Source organism: Rhyacophila brunnea, unplaced genomic scaffold, assembly GCF_057557595.1.
Source record: "Rhyacophila brunnea isolate RB1 unplaced genomic scaffold, BYU_Rbru_1.0 scaffold_20, whole genome shotgun sequence".
Lineage (NCBI taxonomy): Eukaryota > Metazoa > Arthropoda > Insecta > Trichoptera > Rhyacophilidae > Rhyacophila > Rhyacophila brunnea.
The window spans coordinates 14,434,683-14,454,109 of record NW_028232860.1 but is presented as its reverse complement, the minus strand read 5'-3'; the positions used below and the strand labels follow the sequence as shown (position 1 = coordinate 14,454,109).

Below are 19,427 nucleotides of genomic sequence, written 5' to 3'. Positions count from 1 at the left end.
TAAATCAACATTGAATGTTACCTACATAATCAGTGACGTCCCTAGACAAAATGCCACCCCTAGGCAGTGCCAAAATGCCGCCACATTTTTTTATACTTACAGTACTTTTTATCATCCTTTCATGACTCCAATATCTAAGAAATGTGTTCTATGGATACATTGCTAACAATACCAATAATCAATCTAATTTAAATGCCATTTCTATATTGCGAATCTACGATTTCAGACAGGTACATTTAAAAATACGCCTGACAACTTCCAAAACGAGTAACTAGCAAACATAATTGGATAAATTTTAAATTAATGTAAGTACCTATCTACAATTCAAATATTATTTGCAAATCTACACGTGTCATTGCTGTTCACTAAGGACGTGACGTCCAAGGAAAATGGAGGTAAACAAGACATCGTGAACCCGACAAAAAAATAAAGTCCTTTTAAAACTTTTATAGTAATAATTAATACATTTGTTTCCAACCAGTGAGCTGATTTTTTTAATGGAAATATATTTCCGTTATTACTAAGTTTAGGTAGCTATTTCTATGTATAAATAATGATTCTCCTCGATTTTCCGCCCTTCGGGTAAGTGCCGCCCCCAAGCGACGCTCAATCTGCCTACAACCACGGGACGTCACACACGTGTATCTTAGTCTGGAGAGGTGTATATAACACCGGAAATCAAAAATATTGTCAGGGAAATGTAGTTGACCCAACAAAAATGATGTTACCTTCTTCCGAAATCAATTTGTGAATGTGTTAATTAATAAAGAACACAATTACTTCGAATAACCTTACCGGGGGCCAGTGACATCCCGTGGGGGTAGGCAGATTGAGCGTCGCTTAGGGGCGGCAGTTACTCGAAGGGCGACAAATCGAGGAGAATCATTAGGTATAATATATAGAAAAAAACTACCTACCTAAACTTAGTAATGACGGAAATATCTTTCTGTATTTTTTTTTGTCGGGTTCGTGATATCTAGTTTACTTCTGTTGTCCTTGGACGTCACGTCCTTGATGAGTAGTAATAACACGTGCAAATTTTAAAATTTTGTTTGAAATAGGTAGGTACTTATATTAATTTAAAATGTATCCAAATATTTTTACACTATACCTATCACTCGCGAGTTTTGGAAGTTATCGGGTGTATTTTAAATGTATCTGAAACCGTGGACTCACAATATCGTCTATTGAAGCAGAGATGTCATTTAAATTAGATTTAGATTGTATATATTTTGTTAGTAATGTAACCATAGAACACATTTCTTAGATATTGGAGTCATGAAAGGATGATTAAAAAAATGGGGCGGCATTTTGGCGCTGCCTAGGGGCGGCAATTTGTCTAGGGACGTCACTGCCGGGGGCGAAGTGTTTTAGTGCCCGGGCAGTAAAAAAATAGTATACCGTGACAGATAAAAACTTATATGCTTACCAGAGATTCTCGACGACCGTAAGACAATCCGGTGGGCGTTGACATGTTGGTTTCCACGACCAGCGTCCTCAACCAATATTTGGCACCAAGTACCAACACTCTTCTCGATTCGGCGACCGAAACAAACATAGCAACAAGTATAATAACAACAATTGAAAAAATGAATCTCATGACGAAACTATTGTTTGTCTATTTGTAGAAACAAATTAGCACCTATTATTTAAAAATATATAACTTCACTGACAACTTGTAGGTATACATTGTAAATACTGTATTGGAATATTAATTCAATTACGGAATAAATTATTAATAGTATTAACATATAGTTGAGTATTTGTCATTTGTTAATTGTGATTTAGTATTTACGTTTAGTAATAATCTCTAAGTTCGGGGTTCAAAACAATAAAAATCACACCGTGTAGGTCGGTAGATAGGTACCTAATCAAATAGTGTTCATTTAAAAACAATATAATATTAATTCAAAGCGAAATCATAAAAGTACGTAGATATGTACATAAAGACGATAATTTTTAATAGGATATTTTGTTCAGGGGTTTTCAACCGGTGTGCCGCGGTGGTCTTCAAGTGTGCAGTGTGCCCCATTTTTTTTTTTAAGTTTTCCTTATAAAGAGCATAATAACAGTAACATAGCATCAACCCACACACATGACAACAACCGACAGATAATATACAACTTGTTAGGGGCAATTTCCGACCATGTCCGATCCTAATAGGATGATATGGGCCTCCACAGAGTAGAGGTTTGTATCAACAGATATTGTTTTTTACGAGAAATGGATGTCAGCCACTTGCTCAATCTATTAGGTCCATACCCTGACTAATTGTAAAACAATATGTGTACTTGTCAGACCCAGGATTCGAACCTGAGACCCACGGCGTGATAGTCCAACGCTTGAGCCGCGCGGCCACCGTGGGTGTAATTGGGTATTGAAAACGTGTGACTTGAAAAATATATTGGACCAAGTCGTACCTAATAATTTATTATCAATTAATTTTTAAAACAAACCCCCACTAAAATTAAGATTTTTTAAGTAGATTTGCTAAGAAATGGATGCAGATAAACGCGCACATAGGAAATGGTTTGGCGGAGTGACGATTTTGAAAAAAAAATTGAAAAAAATATCTGATATGCTGATTTCCATATTTTTACTATGTAAGTACCTACAGCTTTTCGTCGCTTCAACCACAGAATACCGCACCTTCCCAATACCCAGCCACTCCCACACTGAATCTAACTATAAGCACCTTACCTGCAGGTATAACTTAGGGTATTTACCTACGGGTTATTGCGAGCTGGCGAGTGGTGATCGAATGTGCATGGCTTAACAGTCATCATTATTAAGATCGTTAGTGTCCGTTTGTGTCGTCCGCGCTTTCTTTTGTTTTAGCGTTTGGCCGTAGTGACGCGCGGGTATGGGCGCGGCCGCAGCGTTTGCCATGTCTACTGATATTTTTTACCAATATAGGTTCCTACCTACTGAATTTTTCATTTTTTTTCGAAATTCAAGAAATCTACTGATATTTCGCGTTTTCCATATTTGTAAGTTAACTGATGACTATTTTAATAATAAACTTGAAAAGTTATTAACGCACTCCTTTTTTATGTACGAGGGTGGGTCAATAATTCCTTAGAAAAAAGCATTAAAACAGTTTTTATTTTTGTATTTTTTTTTTATTTCTCAACATAATCTCCTTGGAGCTCAATACACTTGGTTAGACGTTTCTCAATTTTTTTTAAACCGTCAGAAAAATAAGTTTTCGGAAGGTCCTCAAAATAAGCATTTGTCCGATCGATGACTTCTTCATTTGAAAAAAAACGTTGTCCACTTAGCCATTTTTTTAAGTTTGGGAAAAGGAAAAAGTCACTGGGGGCTAAATCTGGCGAATACGGTGGGTGGTCGACCAATTCGAACTTCAATTCTTCAATTTTAGCCATTGATCGTAAACATGTGTGAACACGGGCATTGTCCTGATGAAAGAGGATTTTTTTCCTGTTTAAATGAGGCCGTTTTTCTTCAATTTCGTTTTTTAGCTGGTCCAATAAAGATGCATAATAATCCCCTGTTATTGTTTTTCCTTTTTCCAAATAGTCAACGAAAATAATTCCACGTGCATCCCAAAATACAGTAGCCTTAACCTTACCAGCTGATTTTACGGTTTTCGCCTTCTTTGGACATGGTTCGCCTTTCGCAATCCACTGCTTTGACTGTTCTTTCGTCTCGGGAGTATAGTGGTGTATCCATGTTTCATCTACAGTCACAAAGCGACGAAAAAATTCATCCGGATTGCGTTGCATGAGCGACAACAGGGCTTTAGAGGCCACCACCCTATTGCGTTTATTGTCGACTGTGAGCAAACGCGGCACCCATCTTGCAGAAACTTTTTTCATGCCCAATTTGTCATGTAAAATAGAAATGACGCTACCTTGAGATCCCTGTAACCTCAATTATCTCACTCAACTTTAATCTTCGGTCACTTAACACCATATCGTGGATTTTATTGATCATTTCTGGTGTAGTCACCTCTACAGGACGTCCTGAGCGTGGTTCATCCTTTGTTGATGTACGACCACGTTTAAATTCATTTAACCAGTTATAAATAGTTGCAAGTGAAGGAGCAGATATGCCGTGAACTAAATCCAACTCATTTTTTATTTCCTTTGCTGTTAACCCTTTTATATTAAAATGTTTAATAACAGCTCTTAACTCAATTTTCTCCATTTTTGTAAACAAGCAATTTTTTTTTTAAATGTACGAAAATAAAAAACAACAACCCGACCAATCTGATTGAAACTTCGCAGCATACTGAATCGGTAGTGCCGCTGCATGAAAACAAACCGCCTACAGTACTAGTCGCGACACCTGTCGGCTTTTCTAAGGACTCGTATGACGCTTCCAATTGGACAATGAAAGCATTGTAGCTCTACTCAAGAGTGCCATTTTAGCCACTGACAATATCATCATTGTTTATAATAAAATAATTTTAATTAAGTATTGTTTTGCTTTTACATATAATATAACAATAATACTATTCTATGACATATCAACACAACCATTTTCAAAACCATTTTTTTTCGGTTTGGTACATGTTCAAGCACGCGCGTTAACATGATCTTACTCCCTATTTCAGTTATAGTTTGTCAATTTATGGCTACGGCCGTATGTTGTAGCCTAACCACTGGAAAATGCCAATAGAAATGGCGTATTTCAAAAAAATACTACCTTATTCTTAGGTCAATAATTATTATAAAACAATCATTATTCGTAGGATGTTTTATCACATTTGAATGCAGTGGCGCACCCAGGATTTTATATTGGGGGGGCCTAACGAGGAGACTAATTTACGTCCCATAGGCTATTTTTATTCTTCATATATTTGTACAGTTTCTCCTAGTTTTTATTAAATTGGAGGCATAACGGCGGTAACCGTTGAGCGTGTCATCAGTGACTGGCGGATTGGAAGTGACTATCAGCGACCATGCTGGACATGTGCGCCCTAGTATGCTAAAACATTACTCAAATATTATCGGCTGTCCTACCCGCTTGGTCTAGAGAGCTACAATATTTATGCCGAATTCCACTGAAAAAAATGTTCTTTTGACTTACACTACCACCGACTAGTGGGTGTAGTGGTTCTTTTCGCCGAATTTTTATCATCGATTTTTGGTTTTTTAATATTGAGGTTCCAAAATATTAATTGAAATTGCACAAAAAAAGTATTTACACAAACCTACTCAACACAACACAGCCCAATTTCTCGTTTATCGGTCTTTTGTTTATTGTACTCGGTGTACCTACACCATGGCCCCCACATCCTGAAACGGGCCGTCTGGCTAGGATATTTGGCGGGCCCCCTATCTACCGCTAAGATTAATGGCAGTGTGAAATACTACATTAACGTTTTTCAAATTGTGTTTTAGTTCAAATTAAGGGTACTTATACAGTGAAATATTGGCAATTTTTAATAAATCTACTTTAATAATGGAGCTGTCAAGTATCGATACATAATAATCAAAAAATATATTGAACAATTATATAAGTAATCTAAAATTTTCATGGCCATGATGTATAATAACGCCGCAGGCGACTTTTTTTACTATTAAAGCTAATTTATGATGTGTGTTTATCTCACTTATCTGGTTAACCCGACACGCCGGGCCCCCAGGCTAGGACCCTGACAGCCCTCCCAGCCATGACCTACACCACTCCGGAATTCGGGTGGACACCGAGAGTTTTTTGACAGTTTTATTAAGGATTGGGTTTCTAAAAAAACCCGACATTAGTGTTTCGAAATTTTTATGTTAAAAATTAAAATCATTTTTTGCCATGTTTTTATTTGTCTAAGCCCAAGGTATAGTTTACTGGCCTTCAATTTTAATGTTTAAAATCATTCTGATAATTTTCATGTTTGGGGGGTGTCAGGGCCCCTTGGCCCCGCCCCTGGGTGCGCCACTGTTTGAATGGTCAAAGACATAACTTATAATCAGTATCTTTAGAATTATCTTCAAATGTGGTAATCTTGCCCATTTTTTGAATAATAAAATGCCTAATTCTTGTAAAATTTGGGATCACAGAGTTTATAAATATAAAAATATCGTAAATATTTCACTATAATAATGTCAAAATAAATTTTATTAATGGTTTTATAAATGCGTTTAAAGTTAATAAACCCATAAAATCTTAACATCACTGCACATGGATGTACTGAAATATGACTATATTCTAAAACATTAGATCGAGAGGTTTAAAAGAATACTATTTTATGTAATAAAAATACTTTATGCAGTCATCAAAAAATGTTTAAAAGAAATATAAAGGATAATAAGGCTTCAAAATTATACACATAGATTATCTACAACGTTTAAGGAATGTTCAGGCTAATACTTTGAAAATACCATAAAATCTCCGTTTTGACCTATGTTGAGCATGTGGGCCGTTAAGATACGAAACTATCTAATGAAAATATGTTCGCACCGTGACACAAGTAGCAGAAAACATATTGTTTTAATCCAAAATATGACTTCTATAAATGTCGGGTCATATTCCGTTCCACAGTACAGGACGTCAATGAACGTTCTGTCATATCACATCTCACAAAATACGACGTTTATAGACGTCATGTCGGCGAATGTGTAAGTAAATATATCAATAGTTGTCATATGTAAACACATAATGCAAAATTTCTCTCATAATAGGTTAAGAATTATTCAATGTATAATATCAGTGTATGGCGTTAACATGTTGATAGCTAAGAGCATCCATTCTCAGGCAGCTATTTGTATGATTGGCTTTCTGTGATAAATCAGGAACGTTTTTAAATCTTAGTTTGTTGAAAATTTACAAACATTTTACTACAATTTAAAAACATCCAAAAAAATAATATAAACTGATTTACCACAGAAAGCCAAGCGTACAAATAGCTGTCCTGAGAATTTATGTTTTAAGACTTATTAACATATTCACGCCATACACTATAAGTTGGCTTACCATACGTCCCGGTTTGACACAATGGTCCCGGCCGGTTTGGCATTTATTTTGTCCTGGCTGTTCCGCGTATGAATGATTGTCAATAATAAATTGTCATGATTGACTGTAGTAGCGTATAATATGTGATGAGACAGCGGGAAAAAAGTTTATTCCAGCGAGAAGTACAGACTTGTACAATAAATAAATAAAATTAAAATTTCCGCTGCAGAAGGTCTGCATTCTTCTTTTGTACATACTTAAAAACAATTTTTGGTGGTTAAATTTGTTTCTTTGCCATATATCCCGTTCCTGTCCCGGTTTAGAGTTTCATACGGGAAAAAATCTTTATATTATGAGGAAAATATTAAATTTGACACAATATGTGAAAGTATTCACTATTATAGTAAGTACATTATTATTGGGTGGTACAAACTAATGGCGTGTAAGAATAGGGATCATAAGAAAAAATACCTTCGGAATTATGTAAAAATATATTTAATAGAATTATTATAAAAATACATGATAGAAACACAGCTGCCCACCGTAAATCACTTTTAGAATATTGCACATTTAATAGGTGGGCATGAGTTTGAATCCTTTTGCCTGGTCCCAAGGGATTGTGTAAATGGATTAACCTAACCTAAATGTTATCCTCGGAAATAGTTTGAAGTCTAATGGTGGAATTTTGAATCCGGCAACCACGACAAATGACAAAACTACTGCTACAGAGATGCAGACATGAGCAGTACGCGGTACGGGTAACAAATATTTCGTAACAGCAATGACTTATCAATAGACAAAAAAAACTGAAGCGCCAGGGTGGTGCTAAAGATCAATATATTTTTACCATAATCATTTAGGAATTAGACTGACTAATCACATTTTACGCCCAGTTTACTGATACTTGATTGTTTCTTAGTTAAATATAACTGCGATATAGTTTTTTTTATTCATGTGAGTCAAAAGTATTGTGTGTAACATTATATTGATGAAAACTGTGCTCTGACTCCACTACACCACTGGTTGAGCGCTATATCTGTCGGACGAGTCATGTCATCTGTTGTATGTCACCGGGTAATGTCTACCTTAATACTAAAAGTCGGAATGCTCCATGTCAAATGATAGGTGTTTAGAAATATAATATACAAAACTATTGTTGTAAATCAGCTTTTTCCAGTTGAATTTGGTCACTATATATAATTTTATATTTTGTACAATCCAATAAAAATGTATCACAAGTGGGTCGAATACATTTGAAGTGAACTGTAATTTAGTGCTCGTCCGTGGTGGTTTGACGGGCGCGGCGCGGCGGCGGCGCGGGCAACTCAAACGTATGAACATGTTTCAACGTGTCCGTAGACAATGCGCGGGGACGGGTGTTCGCGCGTGTTGTTTTGGCGCGTCTAGCTCAACGCAGGCAAGATCGTACATGCGGCGGGCTCTTCCCATACTGCGCGCATAGAGGTGTCCGCACTGAATGGACGGGCGCCGACGCGGGAAACGAGTGAGTTGCGGGTGTCTCAAACCATCATGAGCTTACCGCGCGCGTCTGGTGTATTTGTGGTATTATTTTCACAAAGCATAGATAGTGCGAAGTGATGTAAAGTAGGTAGGTATACGTTTTATAACTTTGCACTTTTTACTACACTGATACGCCTCTTTGCCTTATTACGTCGCATAAAATTATATCAAATGATATTCACTTGTATTAATATAATATGTAGTACTAAATAAATATATATTATGTAAAAATAATATCTTTAAATTTCAATAATTCTTAACGCACATATAATATTGTATACTTATCTTACTTATAGTTATAAAGGTAGGTACATAAAAAAATGTTTTTTTTATAATTATTCAATACTCTTTCTCATTTATCTCTTTATCTAATTTCTCTGTATTTAAATTTTAATATGATTAAGTATAATTATTATAATTTATATGGAAACTTTGCTGATTGCAATATCTTTTTCTAGTTTATTTTATACATATTTGTAGTCTATGTAACTGTTTGTTTTCCTTAATAAAAAAATATAAACATAATAAAAATAAAATATATTAAGCAGGTACGTCATTTCCATCCTAGAGCCGGGGTGCAAAGTTATGAAGCGTACATTCTACACCTACATTCACACTATCACCGGCCTTCTGCGCGCTCTGAAGCGGAGATGGCAGGCCGTGATAACGTCAAGGTCAAAGCGGGGGTGGGGGACAGAAACGCACGGGGTATTTGGTCAAGGCTGGTTTATTTCATCGTTTTGCAGGGTCGTCGTTACAGATACGATACAGGTTATTGTCGTCGTTGGCGGTCGGTTGGTAATTGGCGGGCTGCAACGTGGTGTCGCGGCTGGGCTGCTGATTGATTGCTTGGCATCCGAGGCGAGTCAGTGCTTGCGGCGTGGCGATCTGCCGATGTCAGATGTGGTCTTTTTGGCGGGCTGTCCGGAATGCTGGCTTGGCTTCGCGTCCGAGGCGAGCGAAGGCGAGAAGAGATTTTGCCGATGTCAGATGCTGTTGGTTCAGCGGTTGATGTCAGAGACATGCTGGCTGGTCGACGTATCAGGCAAGAGAGAGCTTTCGCGCCCATCCAGATCCAACTGCCAGATTCGCGGCGTCCTGTTTTATCCGTCGGTCGGGAAGCTCCCTGTTTTACCGACGGATTGACTAGTGGCGGCGCGAGCGGCCGTTTTTGATAGACCGCGTCTGTTTTGGCGGGAATTTGACGAATTTGAATTTCAAGGAGACGGGTTCCGCTCGGCCGAGGGTTGCGATCACCGCGAAGAGTGGACGTAGGCTGTGGTATTTTGGGAAATATGATGGTTCGGTCCGCCCTTTGAGGTAGTCTCCTGTGGGAGATTTCCATCTGGTATCAAACGACCTCTCCGGGAAACGACCGAACCGTCGTCTTTTCCATCAGCCTACCGTCGCTTGTCCTTGGGGGCCGGTTCACCTCTGTGCGGCTTTGACGCGTCCGATGGTCTTGGCGTGCTTGAGGCTCTTTCGTGTCAAAACTGCTGAGGTTTCCACTTCCACATGGTGGTTCCCTCGAATCGACCAGCTCATCGCATCCTTGGGCCGTCGAAGAGTGAGGTGGGACCTGTTGCGCCTGCTAGTCGCCGCCATTGTGTGACTAGAGACCAGGGCACCAATCTCAGCTTCCTCGTGAGGTTTTCGCGGAGGTGTCAGACATGTCAGTCAGGGACACTCCGTGATAGCGCCGGTTCCAAGAATAGACGTCTGGTGATGGGGTCTGGTGTTGGAAGTGGGACCTTGAGTTCTTGAGCGTCGTCTTCTCGCACGTCCAAGGCGTCGAAGCGGTTTGGCCATAGGTGTCGTAGTTTTAAGGCGGGCGTGACATCCTCGCTGGCGTCGGATGTTTGTCGATTAATGCTGGGGGTCTTGCTGTGTCCCTGGAATCTTGGCTTCCGCTTCAGTCTTCTTGGTCCCTCAGGTTGCAGATCCGATGTAGCCTTGGGCCGTCGGCGATTGAGGCGGTGTCTGATGTATCTGCTGGTCACCGCCGGTTGGGCAACCAGAGACCAGGCGACCAACCTCGGTCTGCCGTAAGGTATATCACGAAGGTGCCGGGCGTCGCGCCGGGGCACTCCGTGATAACGCCGGTGCCAAATGGTAAGCGGCTGGTTATGGGGTTTGGTACTGAAGCTTGACCTTGAGTCTTTGCGAGGAGCGTCGTAAGGCTCGCTAGGCTTGATAAGGCTAGTGGTTATGCTAGGCGAGACATCCGCGCTGGTGGCAGATGTTTCGCCTGGGTTTGAGGTACGAGCGCCGTTGGCTGGCACCTCGCTGTGCTGGGTGACGTCGGTCACGAAGAGCGTCGGCGTCGGTAGCCGGGGCATCTCCGTGTAGCGTCGCGACGCCGTTGGCCATGACATCTTACGTATTCCTCCGTGGGCCAGGGTCGACGGATGATACCGCTGGTCGGAGGAACATAACGATGCTGATGTCACGTCTTGCGATGGAGCCGATGTCCATGCTGATTTGTCGGGCGCCACTGGGGTGCTGATGTCCAGTGTTCGGGACCACGCGGCTTTTGCGCGGTCCCCAGCATTGTCTTGCTATGCTGGCTGTCAGGCGTCACTGGGGTGCTGATGTCCAGGGTTCGAGACCACGCGGCTTTTGCGCGGCCCCCAGCATTGTCTGGCTATGCTTTCTACATCGAATGAACTCGCGAGAGTACGTTCCGCGCGATCTCGTGCGTCATTTCTGCTGCGAGAAACGCATCGCCGCGTGTCTCGATGTCGCGATTGCACGCGCGAAACAAGGTCAATTTGACATTGTAAATACCGGCCGTGTGTTTCTCCCCCGGTAGAGTGAGTACTCGCAAATGTCACTGCTTGAGGAAGTTCACAGTTGTACTCACTCTGCTGGCGTATCTCAGGGTCGATGCTGGCTCCAGTGGACACAATCCTGCCCACAAGCCCCACGTTGACGGGCGATCAACCTATCACCGGCCTTCTGCGCGCTCTGAAGCGGAGATGGCAGGCCGTGATAACGTCAAGGTCAAAGCGGGGGTGGGGGACAGAAACGCACGGGGTATTTGGTCAAGGCTGGTTTATTTCATCGTTTTGCAGGGTCGTCGTTACAGATACGATACAGGTTATTGTCGTCGTTGGCGGTCGGTTGGTAATTGGCGGGCTGCAACGTGGTGTCGCGGCTGGGCTGCTGATTGATTGCTTGGCATCCGAGGCGAGTCAGTGCTTGCGGCGTGGCGATCTGCCGATGTCAGATGTGGTCTTTTTGGCGGGCTGTCCGGAATGCTGGCTTGGCTTCGCGTCCGAGGCGAGCGAAGGCGAGAAGAGATTTTGCCGATGTCAGATGCTGTTGGTTCAGCGGTTGATGTCAGAGACATGCTGGCTGGTCGACGTATCAGGCAAGAGAGAGCTTTCGCGCCCATCCAGATCCAACTGCCAGATTCGCGGCGTCCTGTTTTATCCGTCGGTCGGGAAGCTCCCTGTTTTACCGACGGATTGACTAGTGGCGGCGCGAGCGGCCGTTTTTGATAGACCGCGTCTGTTTTGGCGGGAATTTGACGAATTTGAATTTCAAGGAGACGGGTTCCGCTCGGCCGAGGGTTGCGATCACCGCGAAGAGTGGACGTAGGCTGTGGTATTTTGGGAAATATGATGGTTCGGTCCGCCCTTTGAGGTAGTCTCCTGTGGGAGATTTCCATCTGGTATCAACACCATATGAACCGAAAAGTCTTTTTTAAACTTTAACTTACATATTATCCAATATATAATCAAATTATAAAATCGACCAAGGGTACTTGATGGAATTTAAATTTAAATTCATAAATATAAATTTACCAAATAAACAGGAATTAACTGTATCAGATGACAGTGTATATTCACCATTGGTGGTGTTTGAAGATGCCAAAAGGTGATAGTCAGATCGAAAAAAAATGACTCAAAAAGAATAGAAAAAAACTTAGATTAATTAGAATATACCTAATCAAATATTTTCTCATGTTACTCTTTTTCGAAAAACTTGTCTGGTTGTTCCCGCAGTTTCTTGTATAAGTTATAAAATTCTTCTGCTAAATTAGTGCTTTCCATATTGATTTCATTGGCCCCATATTTTGGTGCAAAGTTTTGCCATTTCAAATAGGAGTTTTCCTGTAAAAACTTTTCTGTGTTTATGGTTTCCTATCCCTGATTTGACGCTGAACACGACTGGACGCGCGCGGGCTACTACGGACACTCTACCCGTGCCTATTCCGCGTCGAAGACGCCCCATGACTACGGCCAAGCGCTTACAGTTCGTCTCTGTTCTGGCAGAACACACGAACTGGAGAATACTAGTTTTGAGTAATTTGACTTTGAAGTTGTTAAAATGTTTGAAATAATGGTCTATCATGTGAGTTTATTAAGTAATCGTAAAAAGGATGACTTTAAAATAAAGACTGTTTATTTATTAAGAAGGTTTCCAGACGGTAAAGTTTGAAATAAGGAACATTTTGGTACTAACTCAATATGTCATTTTTTCGAATTAGTGTTTTCTGCCAGAACAGTGACGAGTTTTAATAAAGCAAAAGATGTGTTTATCTGTCAAGTGTTTTTGTTTGAAATGATTACATAATTTTATTAGTATAATTTTGCAAGTGCCAACCACCTGTTTGGCAATATTTTCGTGCATTGCGTCTCAGGAATGTTCATTCCCAACCAGTGATGCCAACCGTACTATAATTATAGTACAATACTATAATTTTAATTCTGCGAAAAATGTAAAATACTATAGTTTTACGCCAAATATACCAAAATACTATAATTTTAAAGGATTCAAGACGAAAAATGTTCCTGTACTATATATTTTTTAGAAATACTATAATTTTTATGCCTTTGTACTATAATCAGCATAGAAAAAGATGGCAACACTGTTCCCAACGCTTGTGAATTCTAACGACAAATAACTGTAGGCACATTTTTACTTTGAGAAGAAGATTGAACAGAGCTGGGTACTCTTGCTTTTTTTTCTTGAACTTCTTTAACAAAGCAGACGATAGAAATTTAAGTACAAATTGATCATAATAATAAATTAAACAGATTCAAATTTTATGTTCACAAAATTGTATATTTTTCGAATCCCAGTTTTTGAAAACCATCTAAAAAACGCTGTTGTATATATTGATAAACTATTGTAATAAGAGGAAACTGGTGGAATGTAGGTATTTTACATAAAATAAGGTGTTTAAAAACTGTCATAAAAAATCACATCATTAGTAATAATTTTTGTTTAACTTCAGAAATTATAGGTCGATTCCTTATGTTTGTTAAACACCGCAGGACAAGTTGGTAGAGGTCTTCAGAGCAATCCCATGGGCCAGCGCTCGCATCCAGCAGACTTTCAATCTTGCCATTTGTACACATTTCCTCCACGTATGTGATAATGTCAATTCCTGATCTCCCTTCTTTAATCGGTGGAAGGCCGGTGAGGAGTTCAAGAATGACAACACCAAAACTAAAAACATCCATTTGAACAGACACGTGTCCTCTGAACGCTTCCGGTGCCATGTAAGCGTTTGTTCCGGCCACATTAGTGGTGAACGATCGATTGGGCAATAATTTTATTAAACCGAAGTCACATAACTGAAACAATAGGGAAAAAAATCAGTTTTATTAGTTTTATTATATTATGGACAAAAATAAGAAAACAAAATGTATGAATGGTTTAGTGCTAGTAACACAATATACAGATTATTCAAGAAAAATTTGGGCAGAGAAATATATTCATGCTGAAGTGAAATTATTTAGTTGATTATTTAGTTGAGACTATATTCGGTAATATGCTGTGGCGGGTCAATCAGTTAAGTTAGATAAACACACTGCAAATTTGCTCTAATAATAAAAAAGTCATCTGCGGCACTATTTCACGAGTAGAATTTTATTTTATAAAATGTTTGTGTGTTTTCTGTGTGTTTTCTAACTAATAAAAATGACTATTTATCCAATATGGCGAAGGATCGCATGTTACTTGGCTATCACAAAAGGGGGCCGCGATCAGTGTTTCATATGATGCCAAGTGCCGACAATTCAAGTGGATTTATTTAAAAATACCAAAATTCGCTAAAAATACACAGAATACCCTTTATTTTACATGGAACCCTGGAGTTCTGCAGAATGCCATTTGGGGAACACTACTGTAAGACATTACACTGCCCTTAAACTTAGCGATATGTTGGGGGGTCTGCCAAACATTGTGGCCAGGGGGCCATGATCGGGAGTTAGCGTGATTATCTTCAATCGTCATTATACATTACAGACATGAGCACCATTTTATTGCAGAAATAAATTTCTTCCTCTTCCTAAATGTCAACAAATGGGTGTGGGCATGATGTATGCCTATTATGGTGTCAGACAACTTACCTTAGGTACAAAGGATTTCGTCAATATGATATTTGCAGATTTTATATCTCTGTGAATCAACGGCGTCTCCTGTGAATTGTGCAAATGCTCTATACCCGTCGCGCATCCAATAGCGATATTCATTCTGATAGTAGAGGTTAAATGTTGACTGTTCGTAGAGATATTTTCCAACAGTGATCCCCCGTCGACGTATTCATATATCAAACAATAATTGGGCCCATCGCAGGAGTACCCCAGCAGTGAAATAACGTTATCATGTAAGTAGTTTGATAATATTTCCACTTCTGTTTTGAACTGCTTCGATATGACCTCTTCAGAAATTCTCCAATCCATCGTATTGAATAACAACTTTTTAACAGCTACGGGATACTGTAAATGCTGTAGACCGTTGGCCAGATAAACTTGACCGTAACCTCCTGCTCCGAGTTTACCAACAAACGAACTATCATCCTTGTTATACATCTGTTCTGGGAACGAGTTGGTAGCTTTTTGTAAATCGGTATATTTATAATGCGGCAAAGAAGTATTCAGCGACGAACTGGTTACAGGTAGAAATGAAGTCGTGAGAGGTATCGAAGTATTCGTAGATGTCGACGGTATAAAATTATGCGAGTCGGTTTGCAAAGCGCTCAACGCTGGCAGATTTAACTGAGAGGCGGACACCTCACCAGAAATGTTATATTCTGAAGAGTTTCCCTGCAACTTGCTCAGTTTCGGTAAATCGCCTTGGTCACCGGACAGGGGAATACTGAAACTATCAGAGCTGGATTCGGTCATGCTGTCGACGATGATTGTTATCGGCATGGAAAAGTTTTCTTCGAGCTTCACCGGAGACGTGCTACGGTGTGAACCGTTTGATTTTGAAGAAATATCTTTGTTGCTTTCATTTTTTAATTCGGATTCGACAGTTTTGCCGAGCAGTAAAACACTGATTGCGGGAATCTCGTAACATTGATTGGCGCTGTCGACATAGTTTTCACTGGATTTTGAAAACTGCATCATATCGCTGACGGAAGAATTGATATAAGACTCTACTGTCGGTTTGGAGACATCACTCTGTTTAGAATTTACATCAGATCCAGACTTTGCGTCAAATAAATATTCTTTATTTCTCTCATCTTCTTTATCATATTTGATGTTATCGTTCAAGTTTTTATTCAATGTATCCAAGCCGTTCGATGACGGCTGTGCGATATCACCTTTATTATACGTTTCGCTGGAGTTTAATAAATGCGTCAGAGAAACATCGATCTTTGCCGCTGGTCCTTTATCAGGTCTTGCCGGTGGAGAGCCTAAAATGGTAAAAAAAAAAATCAACAACTATGGCACTACCAACACGTTACTAGAATCTATTCAGCCAGTCATAATATAAACAACAGTCCAAAAAGTATTTATTATAACTTGAAAATTCTAGTGACAAATTTTTAACATCAATTCAATCTGAATTTGTTTTAGGTAGATTTATTACAAGTAAAATGGTGATGAATCATTAAAATTATCCATATCGTCGCTTAAGAAACAACACCGCGGAAGTCAATTAATTAAAATTTTCAGGGGAAACAAAAAAGTCTCAAAAAATTGAAAATTGATACCTTTTAACTTATTTTTTTTTGTGTTTATCACAATGTTTTTTTGTGTTTATGACAAATTTAGTCTATGATCACTATCTATATAAATTCAATGACAGAGAGTGCCAGCTCTAATGTATTAGTATTTTGAATAAATTATTCTTTATATATGCTAATTTCAATTAATTTTAACTGTTTCTATGTGTGGGTTCCTTAAAATTACTTGCGATATAGCATCCATAGACAATATTTTTAACAGAAGCCAACCAGGCAACCATAGATAGTAGACGTAAACAGCAGACGTAGAAAATAATTTTTTTAATAATGTTTTAATAGAAAATCCACAGAGAAAACCACTAAAAATAAAGAACAACGTGATTTGAAAATGTGTAAAGTCCGTATTCTTTAAGCTGGCGTTCACGTCACGTCGCTCGCGGACGGAAAGCATTATGCCATCGTGTTCGACTGTTGCAAGTTTTCAATGGGAGGGAATGCAGTGTTAAGATGCTGAAGCGGGGGGGGGGGGGGGGAAACCGCACGCCAGTATAAAGAATACGGACTCTAGGCCTGCAGATAATAGAAAATCAGAAGAAATATCACCCAAATTAATTAGTAACTGATATGATCGATTTCCATACCTTTCAGCACATCCACAGCAATATAATCTGCGGCTCTATACAATCCGGCTTCCGTAAGAAGTTGCAGCAAGTACTGCAATGTTGGCCTACTCTTTCCAGATGTACCCCACTCCTCGAAGAATATTGCAGTGCAAGATCTCTTCTGTTGCACGCTAGCATTTTCAACCAGCCTAAAACAACATCAATATGTTAATAACGATATTTATTTTATAAAGTACAGTTTAGATGGCAATATTCAAGCAGATTTAAATTGGGCAAGTAATAACATCTGGTCGACCCCGACAATAAGTCAAATCGGAACAACCCAGGTATCGTCACAATAACTTTAGGTGATGTACGATAAGGCCTGCCTTCTCGGAATTCGGTCAGCTCGCAGTCGGTAGGTAATTTTTGTTATAATTCTTACAGATAATTTTTACATACAGAAACATATAATAAAACTTTAACGTCATGAATTAACTACTTTTTAATCAATGAATAATTTACATAGTATGTTTTATATTTAATTTGGAGACAACTTGACGTCGGCTGGGATTCAACATAAGTAGATACCTATTACTAGTACCTTGATTCAAACCACAAGAGCCAGTAGCCAGTTTTATTGAAATTTGATAAGCGCTTCAGTTGCATGACTACTAGTTAGTTTTGTCGTAATTAGGTAGATAAATTGGTATAGCACATTATGTAGGTTTAGTGATGTTTCTAAATAATGATTTTTTAAATATTATTATACTAAATTCGCAGCCAACTTCTAGTTGTGAAACTGCCAGAAGCCAGTTCTCGCCAAATCCCCAAAGGGAGGGTCAATTTAAGTAGTAGTCATACAACTGAAGTTCTTTACAAATCTCACTAATATGACGACTGACTTTTGAGGTTTGAATCAAAGTAGGTACCAATAATAGGTTCTCACCTTGATTACTAGCCAGCATCAGGAATCTTAAAGCAAGCATCGGATACCTTGGATGTTTGCACCAACTCACAAGTTCAACTGACAGGCCTTGCATGTCGTAGAATGCCGAAAGAGGGGCCAACCTATTGAGAAGGCTATTTATTCGACAGCGAAATTGTAATATTTTGAATTTTTTGTTCCTAAGGGGTAGTCTGTACCAGAAAACTAAACTTGCATGGGCCAACCTCATATATTTAGGCTCCATCTTTCTATAACAGTGTTTCCCAAACTTTCGACATCTATGTACTCTTTCTATAATTTTCGTACACTGAATACCCCTCGTCAAAAAAAAATTGCATATACTTTACTAACAATCAAAATATATTTTTTTTCTTTTTTAGTACTAAATAAACAAAATAATAAACGAAAAATAAAATTCATTCATAATAAAAAATTAACAAAAGTTATATTCTAAATAACTTCATTATAATCAACGAGAAGGATGAAATTGTTTATGTTGAGACGACAGAGCATCATAATTTGGTTCCCTGGTTGCTAATTTTAATCTGAGATGCGGTTCCACATCCAAAAGCCTGTTCCTTTTTTTTTACTAAATGTCTACAAATGCTCAAAAAGCAACTTCACATAGATATTATGAAGTAGGAAAAGGCAAGATGTATTTCATAACATACACATGTTGCATTTACAACCAGAATGATGTTAAAGTACACTCCTTATATTTATTTTTCAAGAATCCGTCTGAAGCTAATTCCAACAATTGCTCTTCTTTCGCATGCGATAAACCTTCTAGCATGGATGTTGTATTGATGTCTTATTAATGCTTGTTGCACCAGACGCAACCAAAGCCCGGTGCAGCGCGTACCCCCACAAAACTCTTCCCGTACCCCAGGGGGTACGCATACCACACTTTGGAAACACTGCTCTATAGCAACCAATTCTTCGGCATCCTTTGGATGATATTGTCTACTGCAGTTTGAGGAATACGATTACCATTGCATTATGAAGTAGATAATTCAATATTATTTAAATCCTGCTAAGGGTTAGTTCAAAATAATTTAATCAATTATACATACGTAATCTGTTCCGGCTTATATTTTTTTATAGAAGTGTTGTTGATCTCTTTAGGTATTATTTCCATGAGTTTAATCCATGATTGGTGGGTCTCTAAAATATTTACTAACGCATTTATGGTTCCTATTGGAACTTTACGAAGTTCAGTTGTTGGTCCCATTGAATTAGTCATGAATAAAAAGATAATATATAATATATTTTTTTAATAACAATGATCAATATTATCACTGTCATTTGTCAGTGTCAAATATGAATCATAGATAATAATAATATTGCCCACTGCAAATAAATTCGTTCATAATCAAAATGATTTTTCCAAGATAGAAATATACTTCTCTTGTAGGTACCTACCGAGATACACACAGTCTAGAAAATTTGATGTTTATACAATTTTTAATCTTTGTAAACTATTGTGTTGTATTTCTTTCGTATACTTTGC

The 19,427-nt window shown here is 38.8% G+C and overlaps 1 protein-coding gene across 1 annotated transcript; it reads right to left on the bottom strand.

Moving 5' to 3' along the window:
• Window positions 1-13,485: 13,485 nt before the first annotated feature.
• Window positions 13,486-19,236, bottom strand: LOC147071252 (uncharacterized). Its single transcript, XM_085947880.1, has 4 exons — window positions 18,991-19,236; window positions 17,008-17,177; window positions 14,802-16,093; window positions 13,486-14,024 (listed from the first exon to the last, which is right to left on the bottom strand). Exons 1-4 carry the CDS (start codon window positions 19,158-19,160, stop codon window positions 13,647-13,649), a joined length of 2,010 nt encoding a protein of 669 aa, XP_085804006.1. The 5' UTR covers window positions 19,161-19,236; the 3' UTR covers window positions 13,486-13,646.
• Between the last annotated feature and the right edge of the window lie 191 nt (window positions 19,237-19,427).